The 16,221-nt window shown below is 37.7% G+C and overlaps 1 protein-coding gene across 1 annotated transcript in view; it reads right to left on the bottom strand.

The window, feature by feature from the left end:
• Positions 1-16,221, bottom strand: part of CFAP299 (cilia and flagella associated protein 299) — a gene marked incomplete at its 3' end in the record, with an annotated part of 625,628 nt that overhangs the window by 373,545 nt on the left and 235,862 nt on the right. Inside the window, exon 3 of the mRNA XM_079920505.1 lies at positions 10,071-10,161. Coding sequence (XP_079776631.1) covers positions 10,071-10,161 — 91 coding nt within the window. The remainder of the gene's footprint in view (positions 1-10,070; positions 10,162-16,221) is intronic.

The following is a 16,221-nucleotide window of genomic DNA, read 5'->3' as shown; positions in this document are numbered from 1 at the left end:
TTGTGGTCAGAAAAGATGCTTGATATGATTTCAATTTTCTTAAATTTACTGAGGCTTGATTTGTGACCCGAAATGTGATCTATCCTGGAGAATGCTCCGTGCGCACTTGAGAAGAAAGTGTAATCTGCTGTTTTGGGATGGAATGTCCTATAAATATCAATTAAATCTATCTGGTCTATTGTGTCATTTAAAGCTTGTGTTTCCTTATTAATTTTTTGCTTGGATGATCTGTCCATTGGTGTAAGTGAGGTGTTAAAGTCCCCCACTATTATTGTGCTACTGTTGATTTCCTCTTTTATAACTGTTAGCAGTTGCCTTATGTATGAGGTGCTCCTATGTTGGGTGGATATACATTTATAATTGTTATATCTTCTTGGATTGATCCCTTGATCATTATGTAGTATCCTTCCTTGTCTCTTGTAACATTCTTTATTTTAGAGTCTATATTATCTGATATAAGTATTGCTACTCTATCTTTCTTTTGATTTCCATTTGCATGGAATATCTTTTTCCATCACCTCACTTTCAGTCTCTATGTTTCCCTAGGTCTGAAGTGGGTCTCTTATAGACAGCATATATATGGGTCTTGTTTTTGTATTCATTCAGCGAGTTTGTGTCTTTTGGTTAGAGCATTTATTCCATTCATGTTTAAGGTAATTGTTGATATGTATGTTCCTATTACCATTTTTTTAAATGTTTTGGGTTTGTTTTTGTAGGTCTTTTTCTTCTCTTGTGTTTCCCACTTAGAGAAGTTCCTTTAGCATTTGTTGTAAAGCTGGTTTGATGGTGCTGAATTCTCTTAGCTTTTGCTTGTCTGTAAAGCTTTTGATTTCTCCATCGAATCTGAATGAGATCCTTGCTGGGTAAAGTAATCTTGGTTGTAGGTTCTTCCCTTTCATCACTTTAAATATGTCATGCCACTCCCTTCTGGCTTTTAGAGTTTCCACTGAGAAATCAGCTGTTAACCTTAAGGGAATTCCCTTGTATATTATTTGCCATCTTTCCCTTGTTGTTTTCAATAATTTTTCTTTGTCTTTAATTTTTGTCAATTTGATTACTATGTGTCTCAGTGTGTTTCTCCTTGGTTTACCCTGCCTGGAACTCTCTGCCCTTCCTAGACTTGGGTAGCTATTTTCTTTCCCATGTTAGGGAAATTTTCTACTATAATCTCTTCAAATATTCTCTTGGGTCCTTTCTCTCTCTCTTCTCCTTCTGGGACTCCTTTAATGTGAATGTTGTTGTGTTTAATGTTGTCCCAGAGGTCTCTTAGGCTGTCTTCATTTCTTTTCATTCTTTTTACTTTATTGTGTTCTGCAGCCGTGAATTCCACCATTCTGTCTTCCAGGTCACTTAACCGTTCTTCTGCCTCAGTTCTGCTATTGATTCCTTCTAGTGTAGTTTTCATTTCAGTTACTGTTTTGTCATCTCTGTTTGTTTGTTCTTTAATTCTTCTAGGTGTTTGTTAAACATTTCTTGCATCTTTTCAATCTTTGCTTCCATTCTTTTTCTGAGGTCCTGGATCATCTTCACTATCAGTTTTCTGAATTCTTTTTCTGGAAGGTTGCCTATCTCCACTTCATTTAGTTGTTTTTCTGGGGTTTTATCTTGTTCCTTTATCTGGGACATAGCCTTCTGCCTTTTCATCTTGTCTATCTTTCTGTGAATGTGGGTTTTTTTTCCACAGGCTGCAGGACTGTAATTCTTCTTGCTTCTGCTGTCTGCCCTCTGGTGGATGAGGCTATCTAAGAGGCTTGAGCAAGTTTCCTGATGGGAGGGACTGGTCCACATTATTAAATACTTGTCATGTATCATGCAGTGTGCCAAATGTTTAACCTTTATTTTCTTTTCAATACTCAATCATTATTAAGATGAGGGTACCCTTTTAATCTCTACATTACAGAGCAGGACATTGTGGTTTAGGGAAAAGTAGCATAGTCCTTTAGAAATTTGTAATACTGGGTAAATAGTAAATCTGGAACTTTAGACTAGTTACTGTCTACTGCAAGTTCTATGCTCTTAGCCACTGAACTACACTAAATCCTCTAAAGCCAGGATCACACTTCTCTTCCCATAAATAAAATTATCATCAGCTGTTTATATGCTCCATTGAATCCCCCAAACAGAAATGCATAAACAGTATTCAAAACTTCCTCTCACAATTTCCTTATCAAAAAAACAAAGTTATCTCCTGAATTACACAAATCCATCCTTTCCTACCACTCATTCTGTCATTTCTTTATCCCAGCCTTTTATTATCTATCTGAAATGTTACAGTGGCCTCTCAGTTGATCTCCCTGTCTCATATCTCATCTCCTATCTCTACAGACACGTGCTTTTCCTTACATCCTGTCCCCGATGTACTCTTAAAATACACATTGGATCACATGGACCATTTGTCTAAATTCTTTCATGGACAGCCATCATCTTCAGGGCATTACCCACGCTACTGAGCACAGCACAACAGAGCCCTCCGAGCTGGCTGTCACCCACCACTTTGGCTTTCTTGCCACATCTCCCACATTTATTTGAGACATATTTACAAGGTAGAGTTGACCAGGTTTGGTCACCAACTGGGTGTGATAACTGAGGAATAGAAGAGGAACAGAAATTTGATTTAGCTATAGATTAAATGTAAGTATCTGAGGTATAGCAATGTGGAGATAAACATTGGAATAGAGTTTAGATCTTCTTCTCCAGCTCTCTACTTAACATCTCAACAACTTCTTTCGTCAAAGACAACTCAAACTCAGTATGTCCAAAATCAGACCCATGATCTCTGTACCCCATTCCCCATCTTTCACTGCCCCATGTCTCAAAGAGTAGCAGCACCTACTATCCAGCTGCGAAGGCCAATTATCCATGGCCACTCCCTTTGCCTCAGCTCCCTCCTTAGCCATATCCTGTCACCAATTCCTACCCACTTTACCTTCTAAATAACTCTCAAATCTTCTTTATCTTCCCTATCATCTTCCTGGTCCAGGCTACCATCTCATCTTCTCTTATCAGATCTTGCAATGCATTTATTGCATTGCAAAAGATAAAGCATCTGCTTTATGCTTTCTATAAATTATTCTCTATATTGATAGCACACTGATCTTTTTTGTCTAAAACTCTGACCATATCATCTCTCAACCTACTTAAATGCAATCAGATCTTTTTGTGTTTTGCATTCATAGCACTTATCACAGTTGCAATTTTGCTTTATCTGTATGTTTACTTGATCATACACTTTCTTTTCCAAGCAACTCTAAGCTCTGTAAGGCACTTGCCATCCACTGTATCCCCAGAAGCTCATATAATGCCTTGTACAGAACTAGTTATCACCATTTACTAAATAAGTGAATAAATTAATAAATAGATGGACAACAAAGAGCTAAGCCTCTGTAGCAAGAAGCATACAGTTAGTGAGTTCATGGGTCTGGGTGATTCACCAAGGGAAAATGTGTATAGTGGAAGAGATGCAGGTCAAATGGAGGTATATGGTGGTCAGCCCAAGAAAGAGACTGAGATCAAAATCAGAAGAAAATTGGAAAACTATAAGATAATCATGTCACAGACACCAAGATAGGAGAGAAAAAAAGATTAATCAACTATATAAAAAACTCAGAGCAGTTTAGAAAGAAATTGGATACTACTGTCTCAGAAGAACTCATTTTACCTCTTCACTCTGTTGTCTATCTAGTCTTTTCTTTATACAATCAACACATCTTGACCTCAAATATTTTCCTTAGTCTCTATCATGAACATGAAATGCCCTCAGGATGTAACATCTTCATTCAAGCATCCTCTGTAATTCAACCATTTCTATTAAGACATTTCTGGAAATTGTAAAAAAAAATTTCCCTTTAATCCCACTCTTATTTAAATATTTAATTATTTAACATTTCCACTGATTTTTCTGAGAAAATGCATTTTGCACTATGTCATATGTTCACACAATGTGTTCAGTTCTCTGTGAATTTTTTAATGTCCACTAGCATCACTATGATTTGCCTCTGATCTGAGTTTCTGGATATCTAGAACCAGGCTTGTTTAACGTGCTTTCCCAAGCACTTGTTATAAACATACACTTAATAAATGGGTCATTGTGGTGGCAGTGTTAAACACTTCATAGCATGAGCAATAAGAAAACTACACTTTCCCAGGAAACAATAAATCTGCCTACCAATGAGAAGAAAATGGTTGGTCATTTTAGTCTTTTAAAAAGTTTTAAATCTGAAATACATGAGTCATGAGGTAGAAATGTTTTCTTACATGAATAGCTCACATTTAAAATAAAATTAAATAGTTATATTACTAGGAAAAAATACTTATTGTAGCTGTCATTTGAAGTACTACACAATCCTTTCAAACATTTTTGTACATGAATTACATATAAGGCTCAATGTTTTGTCTAAACAAAATGCATGGAGCATCATAGTAATTTAAAACAGAGTATTTTGGAAAAGATGTAAAAAAAGAAATGTGTGCTTATACATACATATATATATATGCTTATATATAGTGCTTGTATATGTGTGTATATATGTGTATATATACATATTCATATATTATACATACACATTATTTTGTATATATTATATACAAAATTCAGAGGCAATCATGAAATAATACTAATTCTTGAATTAAACTGAGTTACCTCTGGCTTACTACAAGCTTCTTAAAAACGGACTTATCTAAACAATATCTATATCTAGAACATCTGACCCACTGAGCCACTGAAAGCTTTAAAGGAAGTACATTTGCAAGAATTTTTATTCTTTAAATAGCAGCTATATAAATTTCTAATTTTCATAAAACCCTATTCTCTCCCAGGGCATAGTCCAAGACTACACACCCAAGCAGCAGCTTTGTGGGAATGGTATAAATGTATATAATAAGCAAATAATCCTATAACTTGCACATTGAAAATATTAGGGTGGAGGCCCCTGGAGATGAGGGGGCAGAAAGGAGTGCTGTTTTCCTAAGCTCCAGGCTCTATAGCAGAGTAAATTCAAAGCCTAAGTGGAGAAAACTAATAAATCACATTTGCAATTAGTTGACCAGAGGGAGAAAGAGGACACTCAGAACAAGATCCAATTACACTAAATAGCATTTGAAACCTGGGATCACCAAACTTAAAAATAAAATAAAAAGTTATGAGTGTGGGAAAGTAAATCTAATCTTCTTCTAACTTCCTAGCTACATTTAAAGAAAATTACCTAGGAAAATTGCTATGAAATTAGCCTTCAAACCTTATTAGGCCATGCAGGTCAAGTCAACTACGTCAGTTCTAAAACTCTAACATAATTTTTTCTCGTATGTACCTTCAATAAGATGAAACAAAAAGAGTAGCAAATGTGCCTCTGGGTTGAAGTTCTCCATTTATTTTGACCCTACACATTATGTAGAGAAATCTCAATGCTCAGGAAATAGTCATTTCCCTCAGAGAGTTCAGACCTCATAAAATTCACATGTAATTTCTGCTGACAGTAAATTAATATAGATTCAAATCTCATGAATATTGTATATTTTATAGGACTACTTTTAAAAAAGCATATCCAGTTAGTAAATGGATTTTAAAGTAAGCCCATGATCCTAATAATTAGATCTTTCTAAAATATATTGTATTCTGTTGTAAAGTGTTTGCTCTAAAACTATTTGGAGTCTTCATTAAGACAAGACTAGGACATACAAAATTAAGCCTTAAATGCCACCCTTGATACAATGATATGTAGTCTGCTGATTATAATAGTATCACAAATTCAAAGGCCCAAATAAATGACCATATGTTATTTTCAAAGTCAGCAAGCAAGCTATAAATCTAAAAAAGACGCTTGTTTCCAAATCAATGACAACCTACCCAACATTAAATGACTTAAAAAAAGTTAAATTTATGATATTTTCTAAGGGGAAAAAAACCATAACGATGTAATTAAAGGTCATTTGGAGCAGCAATGTAGAAAAAAAAATAGATAAACTCACAGCAGAGCTATCTCATCTTCCCATATCTAAATCCATCAACCTATTTGGCAGATGTGCCTATATACTCTTTCTTCCCTTCTGCTAGTGGCTTCTGCCCCTCTCAAAGACAAACCCTTTCCTGGTGCTCTGAATCCCAGCAAAGATCCCCTTTGTTCACTGTGCCATCAATATCCCTCTCTCTACTGGGTCATTCCCGTTAACATAAACTTGGTTAATATTATCCATCTTAAAACAAACTTTCTAGACCCCCAGCCCTGTACCAGCTGTCATTCAAGATCTATGTTAGACTTCACTGCAAAAATCCTCAAAAACAGTTGACCTCCTTATCTTCACTTACACACTTTCTTCTTTTCTATACATACTCCAATGAGACATTTAACCACAGCCCTCCACTGAAGCAGCCCTCATCAACATACTCAATGATACTTACTTAGCCAAAAACAATAGCAAACTTTTCATCATTTGTATGTCCCCGCCCCCCGCTCCAAAAGATATGTTGAGATCTTAACACTTGGTACCTGTGAAAATAACCTTATTTGGAAATAGGCTCTTTGTAGGTATAACGGAATTAATATTAAGTTGTATTCAACCAGGGGAGGGGGTGCTAATGCAATGACTGGTGCCTTTATAAGAAAAGAAGACAGAGATACAGATACATAAGGAGAATGCCATGTGATGATGGAGGCAGAGGTTAGAGTGATGTCTCTACAAACCAAAGAACACCAATGACTCTCAGACACACCAGAAGCTAAGGGAAAGGCATGGAATAGAGTCTCCCCTAGATGCTTCAGAACGGTTCTGCTGACACCTTGACTTCAGATTTCTGGCCTCCAGAAGAACTGTGAGAGAACTAATTTCTGTTGTTTCAAGCCACTCAGTTTGTGATAACTTGTTATGGCAGCCATGAGAAACTAACAGATCATCTTATTTAACCTCTCAGCAGCATTTGACATGGTGAGCATTCCTGCCTTTGAAATTTTTTTCTTTTCCCATGTCTATATCATGGCTCTCACCTGATTTTTCTCCTACCTGTTACTTAGCTAGTTCTTTCACACATTTCAGACCTCTAAATGTTGCAGTGTCCTAAAAATCTGTCATAGAACCTCACTCTTTCTACCCACACTCTCTGCCTGGTAAACTTTTGCAAACCCATGACTTTACATACCATTTAGATGTTGATAGCTTTCAGATTTATATCCTAGCCAAAACTTCTCCCAAGTTCCAAACCAATATATGTAAGTAACCAATCAACTTCTCCACTTGGATATCTAATAGGCATCACAAAATTAATATAGCCCAAACAGAGCTATTTCATTATTGATTCCTGAAATAAGTTTCCCTGTCACAGTAAGTGCCACCATCATCCCCACCTGTTCAAACTAAAAACCTAGAAGTCATCCTAATTTCCTCTTTTTAATATTCCACATCCAATCCATCAGTGAGTCCTGTCTGCTTTGCCTCCAAAACATAGACACAATTCAGTAACTTCCCTCCATCTCAACTACAACCATGATGCCTTGAGAGTTTCATCTCTTGCTGGTTGATTACAAGAGCTCCCTAACTTATCTCCTTGCTTCTGGCTCTACATTTCTTTACCACATTCTTCTACCCCACACAGCAACAATGAGATCAATCTTTCTAAAGTGTAAACCAGATCGGGTCACTTCTCTGCTAAAGATCATCTGTCCATCAACTTTCTATCACAATAATAAAAGAATAAATATAAAAATTAAAAAAAGATAAAATCAAAATTCCTTAAAACCTACATTATCTGGCTGCTGACCTCCTCTATGATCTCATCTGATTTTCTAATTCCCTTCAATAGCTGCCTTCCAGCCATTCTGGTCTTCTTACCATCTCTTGAATATGCCATGATTGCTGTTATCGCAGGAGATTTTAATACATGTTCCTTCTTCTTGGGATATTTCTCCCTCTCAAATATTTATCTCTTTGGGGTATCTCACCCTTCAAATTCCATGGCTATCTTCCTCATTTCATTCAAGTCTCAACAGATGTCACCTCTTTAAAGTAATTTTTCCTGTATACAGTAGATAAAGCAACCAACCATTGTCTATTCAATCTCTCTATATTCCATATTCTAATTCTATGTTCTTCATAGCACCTATCCAGAGCTGAAATTAATTGTTCCATTTTTATTTTGTTTACTAATTTTTTATCTCCCTCTCTAAAATATAAACAGTTTAAGGTCATAGATTCAGCAGTGCCCCAGTGTCCCAGTGACTAAAACAGTTCCAGGCTTGAGCAGGTACACAAGAAATATATGTTGAGTGATTGGAAAATGGATGGGAGTTGGCCAAGAAAATACACAGGTGTATCATTTAGGAGGCTGTTACAGTAATATATTTAAGATATGATGGGTGTTTGAATCTAGATAAATGGTATTTGAGATGGTGAAAAGTGAAGCGATTTGACACATTTAGAAGAACTTAGTGGCTCATTCAACATGGGTGAAAGAGAATAAAGAGTTTATTATGGGACTTCCCCGGCAGGCCAGTGGTTAAGACTTCACCTCCAATGGAGGGGGTGCAGGTTCCATCCCTAGTCAGGGAGCTAGATCCCACATGCCTCGTGGCCAAAAAACCAAAACATAAAAAACAGAAGCAATATTGTAACAAATTCAATAAAGACTTAAAAAAAAGAAAGTTTATTATAACTGACATCTGATCTGGGTAAATGAGTGGATGATGCCATCATTCATTTTTAAAGGAAATACCAATAGGATAGAAAGGTTAAAAAGACATTTTTCAGAGGAAGTATACCATTGCAGTAAAAAAAACATGGGCCTAGCGTCTCTAAAGCTGTTTGTGTTTGTTGATGCTACTGTTTAACCATGGGCCATTTTTTTTTCAACCCTAAGAAACCTTATTTCTATCCTTCCTATGAATGAAATTTGTTCTTGTCAATTTTTTTTCTTTCAAATGTGCATGTTCCCAAATACAACAGATCCTTTTTCAGTTCTTATCCTGCTTGATCACTGATGATTGTTTGTTCCTTCTTGAAAGTCCTTACCATGGATTCCTATGTCACCACATTTTTCTGCCTTTCTTCCTACCTTTCTATCTTCTCCTTCTATTAATGATCAGATAAATTCCAAACTTTTCTGTTGTGACTGAATAGTCTAGTCCCCACCCATATTTCCAACCTCACTCAGCCCACTTCCACCAAGAAACTTTCCCTGCTTTCAAGTCCAGGATCATTCTATACAATTCTCTAACAAAGGCATGATTTCTTTTTCTTTCTGAAGAACATTGAGGATTTTATCTGCATGTGAAATTTTCAAGGGACATGATAGTGAGAAAAATGCCAACTTTTTTATTGAGAAAACTTTGGTAAAAATAGACATCCTTATAACATATTTTTCTGTTGCTCTAAATTTTTCATTGTACTACTTCTGATTATTTTTCTGTAATTCACTATTACAGTTTCAGCATGAATATTTGTCTATTTTTATCCTTAACTTGGAACATTTTGAGACTTAGAGAAGACTGTTATCACCAATATTATATTAGCAAGCATGAAAGCAAATATTCCAAATAATATTAGCAATTTTAAATATTTGATCTAGCACATATTTTAATAAAGCAAGAGCATGCTCTCCTTGTATGATTCAAAATCATATCTCTCCATTATGTGGTTTCTATCACACCTCCTCAGATAGGACGATAGGATGACTATAGGGGTAGCACAAATCAGGTAGGTAGGGGAAAACATTGGGGATGAGTGGATGACATGATTTGAAGTGTAGTAGGAGCTTGGGTTGAAAAGAACCATGAAGTTTCAACATAGGAGTAGCACAGAGTTGGAGATGACAACCAGTCTGCCAAATACAGACATTTTCCCCACAACAGATACACAAAATACTACTAATATTTTTCACCATTTGGCTACTTCTACAGATGTAAATTGGAATAATTTTTTTTTACCTATATTCTTATAATATATAAATAATAAAGAGCTATATTACATCCCTCATGAATTACCTTTCAGAGACAGTAGTAAAAGTTATGTTATTAACTAACTATATATTATATACTAACTGTGCCTTTAAGGTATACATTTTTAGCCTTTGAATGAAATGTACTCACACTCACTATTCCATTGCGATTGTCTTCTTCTCTCACTGCCAGAGCCTTCAGAAAATTATCATGCAGGTCTTTACCAGCACTTGTTAATGTCCTATAAAAAGCAGGTCTTCAGTTATAATATATTAGATAAACAAATATGTTGAAAATACCCTGGGTACAAAAAACAATGCTTGTTTATTCCAAGTGACAATCCCTTTAACACTAAAACTATATATACACATTATACAAAATCATTATAAACCATAAACAATTATTATAATCTATTAGATACTTCAATTTAATTTCAAACAGTTATACAGTCTTTATTTACAAATAATTGGAATCAAGTTTATAAATAATATCAATACTGACACCAGATACAGTTAATTCCATTTATGTGCCCATATTATTCTTTTTATCATGCCATGAAAATTCAATATATTTATTCCCCTCACTACAAAAAATAATTTTAAATTGCCTGTAATTTAAGTACAATTTATTAATTTAATATAAGAAAACTAAAATATTAGCCACTTAAGCCAATTCAGTTACTGGAACAGAGCACTGTTTTAGTTTTATGAGTGGAGATAATCAAGGCAAGACAGGAAACTAGGTTATCTTTGCCAGATAAAAGAAAGCATTAGAGAGAAGAGGGGAAGATGGCGGAAGAGTAAGACATGGAGATCACCTTTCTCCCCACAGATACACCAGAAATACATCTACACGAGGAACAACTCCTACAGAAAACCTACTGAACGCTGGCAGAAAACCTCAAACCTCCCCAAAGGCAAGAAACTCTCCACGTACCTGGGTAGGGCAAAAGAAAAAAGAATAAACACAGCCAAAAGGATAGGGACGGGACCTGCACCAGTGGGAGGGAGCTGTGAAGGAGGAAAGGTTTCCACACACTAGGAGGGCCCTTCGCTGGCGGAGACTGCGGGTGGCAGAGGGGGAAGCTTCGGGGCCGCGGAGGAGAGCACAGCAACAGGGGTGCGGAGGGCAAAGCGGGGAGATTCCCACACAGAGGATCGGTGCCGACCAGCACTCACCAGCCCGAGAGGCTTCTCTGCTCACCCGCCAGGGCGGGCGGGGCTGGGAGCTGAGGCTCAGGCTTCCGAGGTCGGAACCCAGGGAGACAACTGGGGTTGGCGGCGTGAACACAGCCTGCAGGGGGTTAGTGCACTGCGGCTAGCCGGGAGGGAGTCCGGGAAAACGTCTGGAGCTGCAGAAGAGGCAAGAGACTTTTTCTTCCCTCTTTGTTTCCTGGTGCACGAGGAGAGGGGATTAAGAGCCCTGCTTAAAGAAGCTCCAGAGACGGGCGCGAGCCGCGGCCAAAAGCGCGGACCCCAGAGACGGGCATGAGACGCTAAGGCTGCTACTGCCGCCACCAAGAAGCCTGTGTGCAAGCACAGGTCACTATCCACACCTCCCCTCCCGGGGAGCCTGTGCATCCCGCCACTGCCAGTGTCCCGAGATCCAGGGACAACTTCCCCAGGAGAACGCACAGCGCGCCTCAGGCTGGTACAACGTCATGCCGGCCTCTGCCGCTGCAGGCCCGCCCCACACTCCATGCCCCTCCCTCCCCTCCCCCCCGCCCCCCGGCCTGAGTGAGCCAGAGCCCCCGAAGCAGCTGCTCCTTTAACCTCGTCCTGTCTGAGCGAAGAACAGACGCCCTCTGGCGACCTACACACAGAGGCGGGGCCAAATCCAAAGCTGAGGCCCTGGCAGCTGTGAGACCAAAGAAGAGAAAGGGATATCTCTCCCAGCAGCCTCAGAAGCAGCGGATTAAAGCTCCACAATCAACTTGAGGTACCCTGCATCTGTGGAATAACTGAATAGACAACAAATCATCCCAAATTGAGGAGGTGGACTTTGAGAGCAAGATTTATGATTTTTTTCCCTTTTCCTCTTTTTGTGAGTGTGTAGGTATATGCTACTGTGTGAGATTTTGTCTGTATAGCTTTGCTTCCACCATTTGTCCAAGGGTTCTATCCGTCCATTTTTTTTTAAATTTTCTTTTCTTAACAATTATTTTTTATTTTAATAACTTTATTATATTTTACCTTTTTTTACTTTATCTTCTTTCTTTTTTTTCCTTCCTTCCCTCCTTCCTTCCTTCTTTCCCCCTCCCTCCGTCTTTTCTTTCTTTCCTTCTATCTTTCCTTCTATCTTTCTTTCTTTCTTTCTACATCTACTAATTCTTTCTTTCTACTTTTTGTCCCTTTTATTCTGAGCCGTGTGGATGAAAGGCTCTTGGTGCTGCAGCCAGGAGTCAGTGCTGTACCTCTGAGGTGGGAGAGCCATCTTCAGGACATTGGTCCACAACAGACCTCCCAGCTCCACATAATATCAAATGGCGAAAATCTCCCAGAGATCTCCATCTCAACACCAGCACCCAGATTCACTCAACAACCAGCAAGATACACTGCTGGACACCCTATGCCAAACAACTAGCAAGACAGGAACACAACCCCACCAATTAGCAGAGAGGCTGCCTAAAATCATAATAAGTCCACAGACACCCCAAAATACACCACCAGACATGGACCTGCCCACCAGAAAGACAAGATCCAGCCTCACCCACCAGAACACAGGCACTAGCCCCCTCCACCAGGAAGTCTACACAACCCATTGAACCAACCTTAGCCACTGGGGACAGAGACCAAGAACAGCGGGAACTACGAACCTGCAGCCTGCAAAAAGGAGACCCCAAACACAGTAAGATAAGCAAAATGAGAAGACAGAAAAACACACAGCAGGTGAAGGAGCAAGATAAAAACCCACCAGACCTAACAATTCAAGAGGAAATAGGCAGTCTACCTGAAAAAGAATTCAGAATAATGATAGTAAAGATGATCCAAAATCCTGGAAATAGAATAGACAAAATGCAAGAAACATTTAACAAGGACCTAGAAGAACTAAAGATGAAACAAACAATGATGAACAACACAATAAATGAAATGAAAAATACTCTAGATGGGATCACTAGCAGAATAACTGAGGCAGAAGAACAGATAAGTGACCTGGAAGATAAAATAATGGAAATAACTACTGCAGAGCAGAATAAAGAAAAAAGAATGAAAAGAACTGAAGACAGTCTCAGAGAACTCTGGGACAACATTAAACACACCAACATTCGAATTATAGGGGTTCCAGAAGAAGAAGAGAAAAAGAAAGGGACTGAGAAAATATTTGAAGAGATTATAGTTGAAAATTTCCCTAATATGGGAAAGAAAATAGTTAATCAACTCCTGGAAGCACAGAGAGTCCCATACAGGATAAATCCAAGGAGAAATATGACAAGACACATATTAATCAAACTATCAAAAATTAAATACAAAAAAACCATATTAAAAGCAGCAAGGGAAAAACAAAAAATAACACACAAGGGAATCCCTGAAATGGTTAACAGCTGATCTTTCAGCAGAAACTCTGCAAGCCAGAAGGGAGAGGCAGGACATATTTAAAGTAATGAAGGAGAAAAACCTGCAACCAAGATTACTCTACCCAGCAAGGATCTCATTCAGATTCGATGGAGAAATTAAAACGTTTACAGACAAGCAAAAGCTGAGAGAGTTCAGCACCACCAAACCAGCTTAACAACAAATGCTAAAGGAACTTCTCTAGGCAACAAACACAAGAGAAAAAGACCTACAATAACGAACCTAAAACAATTAAGAAAATGGGAATGGGAACATACATATCGATAATTACCTTAAATGTACATAGACTAAATGCTCCCACCAAAAGACACAGATTAGCTGAATGGATACAAAAACAAGACCCATATATATGTTGTCTACAAGAGACCCACTTCAGACCTAGAGACACATACAGACTGAAAGTAAGGGGATGGAAAAAGATATTCCATGCAAATGAAAACCAAAAGAAAGCTGGAGTAGCAATTCTCATATCAGACAAAATAGACATTAATGTAAAGACTATTAGAAGAGACAAAGAAGGAACTACTTAATGATCAAGTGATCAATCCAAGAAGAAGATATAATAATTGTAAATATTTATGCACCCAACATAGGAGCACCTCAATACATAAGGCAAATACTAACAGCCATAAAAGGGGAAATCGACAGTAACACATTCATAGTAGTGGACTTTAACAGCCCACTTTCACCAATGGACAGATCATCCAACATGAAAATAAATAAGGAAACACAAGCTTTAAATGATACATTAAACAAGATGGACTTAATTGATATTTATAGGACATTCCATCCAAAAACAACAGAATACACATTTTTCTCAAGTGCTCATGGAACATTCTCCAGGATAGGGAGAAGACTCAAATCAATAGAATTAGAAATGAAAAAGGAGAAGTAACAACTGACACTGCAGAAATACAAAAGATCATGAGAGATTACTACAAGCAACTCTATGCCAATAAAATGGACAACCTGGAAGAAATGGACAAATTCTTAGAAAAGCAAAACCTGCCAAGGCTAAATCAGGAAGAAACAGAAAATATGAACAGACCAATCACGAGCACTGAAATTGAAAGTGTGATTAAAAATCTTCCAACAAACACAAGCCCAGGACCAGATGGCTTCACATGCGAATTCTTTCAAACATTTAGAGAAGAGCTAACACCTATCCTTCTCAAACTCTTCCAAAATATAGCAGAGGGAGGAACACTCCCAAACTCATTCTACGAGGCCACCATCACCCTGATACCAAAACCAGACAAGAATGTCACAAAGAAAGAAACTACAGGCCAATATCACTGATGAACATAGATGCAAAAATCCTCAACAAAATACTAACAAACAGAATCCAACAGCACATTAAAAGGATCATACAACATGATCAAGTGGGGTTTATACCAGGAATGCAAGGATTCTTCAATATATGCAAATCAATCAACATGATATCCCATATTAACAAATTGAAGGAGAAAAACCATATGATCATCTCAATAGATGCAGAGAAAGCTTTTGACAAAATTCAACACCAATTTATGTAAAAAACCCTGCAGAAGTAGGCATAGAGGGAACTTTCCTCAACATAATAAAGGCCATATATGACAAACCCACAGCCAACATCGTCCTCAATGGTGAAAAACTGAAAGCATTTCAGTTTAAGATCAGGAAGAAGACAAGGTTGCCCACTCTCACCACTCTTATTCAACATAGTTTTGGAAGTTTTAGCCACAGCAATCAGAGAAGAAAAGGAAATAAAAGGAATCCAAATTGGAAAAGAAGAAGTAAAGCTGTCACTGTTTGCAGATGACATGTTACTATACATAGAGAATCCTAAAGATGCTACCAGAAAACTACTAGAGCTAATCAATGAATTTGGTAAAGTAGCAGGATACAAAATTAATGCACAGAAATCTCTGGCATTCCTATACACTAATGATGAAAAATCGGAAAGTGAAATCAAGAAAACACTCCCATTTACCATTGCAACAAAAAGAATAAAATATCTAGGAATAAACCTACCTAAGGAGACAAAAGACCTGTATCCAGAAAATTATGGGACACTGATGAAAGAAATTAAAGATGTTACAAATAGATGGAGAGATATACCATGTTCTTGGATTGGAAGAATCAACATTGTGAAAATGACTCTACTACCCAAAACAATCTACCGATTCAATGCAACCCTATCAAACTACCAATGGCATTTTTCACAGAACTAGAACAAAAAATTTCACAATTTGTATGGAAACACAAAAGACCCCGAATAGCCAAAGCAATCTTGAGAACGAAAAACGGAGCTGGAGCAATCAGGCTCCCTGACTTCAGACTATACTACAAAGCTACAGTAATCAAGACAGTATGGTACTGGCACAAAAACAGAAAGATAGATCAATGGAACAGGATAGAAAGCCCAGAGATAAACCCACGCACATATGGTCACCTTATCTTTGATAAAGGAGGCAGGAATGTACAGTGGAGAAAGGACAGCCTCTCCAATAAGTGGTGCTGGGAAAACTGGACAGCTACATGTAAAAGTATGAGATTAGATCACTCCCTAACACCATACACAAAAATAAGCCCAAAATGGATTAAAAACCTAAATGTAAGGCCAGAAACTATCAAACCCTTAAAGGAAATCATAGGCAGAACACTCTGTGACATAAATCACAGCAAGATCCTTTTTGACCCACCTCCTAGAGAAATGGAAATAAAAACAAAAATAAACAAATGGGATC

This window comes from Stenella coeruleoalba, assembly GCF_951394435.1.
Source record: "Stenella coeruleoalba genome assembly, chromosome: 4".
NCBI classification, from domain to species: Eukaryota; Metazoa; Chordata; class Mammalia; order Artiodactyla; family Delphinidae; genus Stenella; species Stenella coeruleoalba.
Note: the sequence above shows the minus strand (reverse complement) of the source record. Positions and strands in the feature narration are given on the sequence as shown.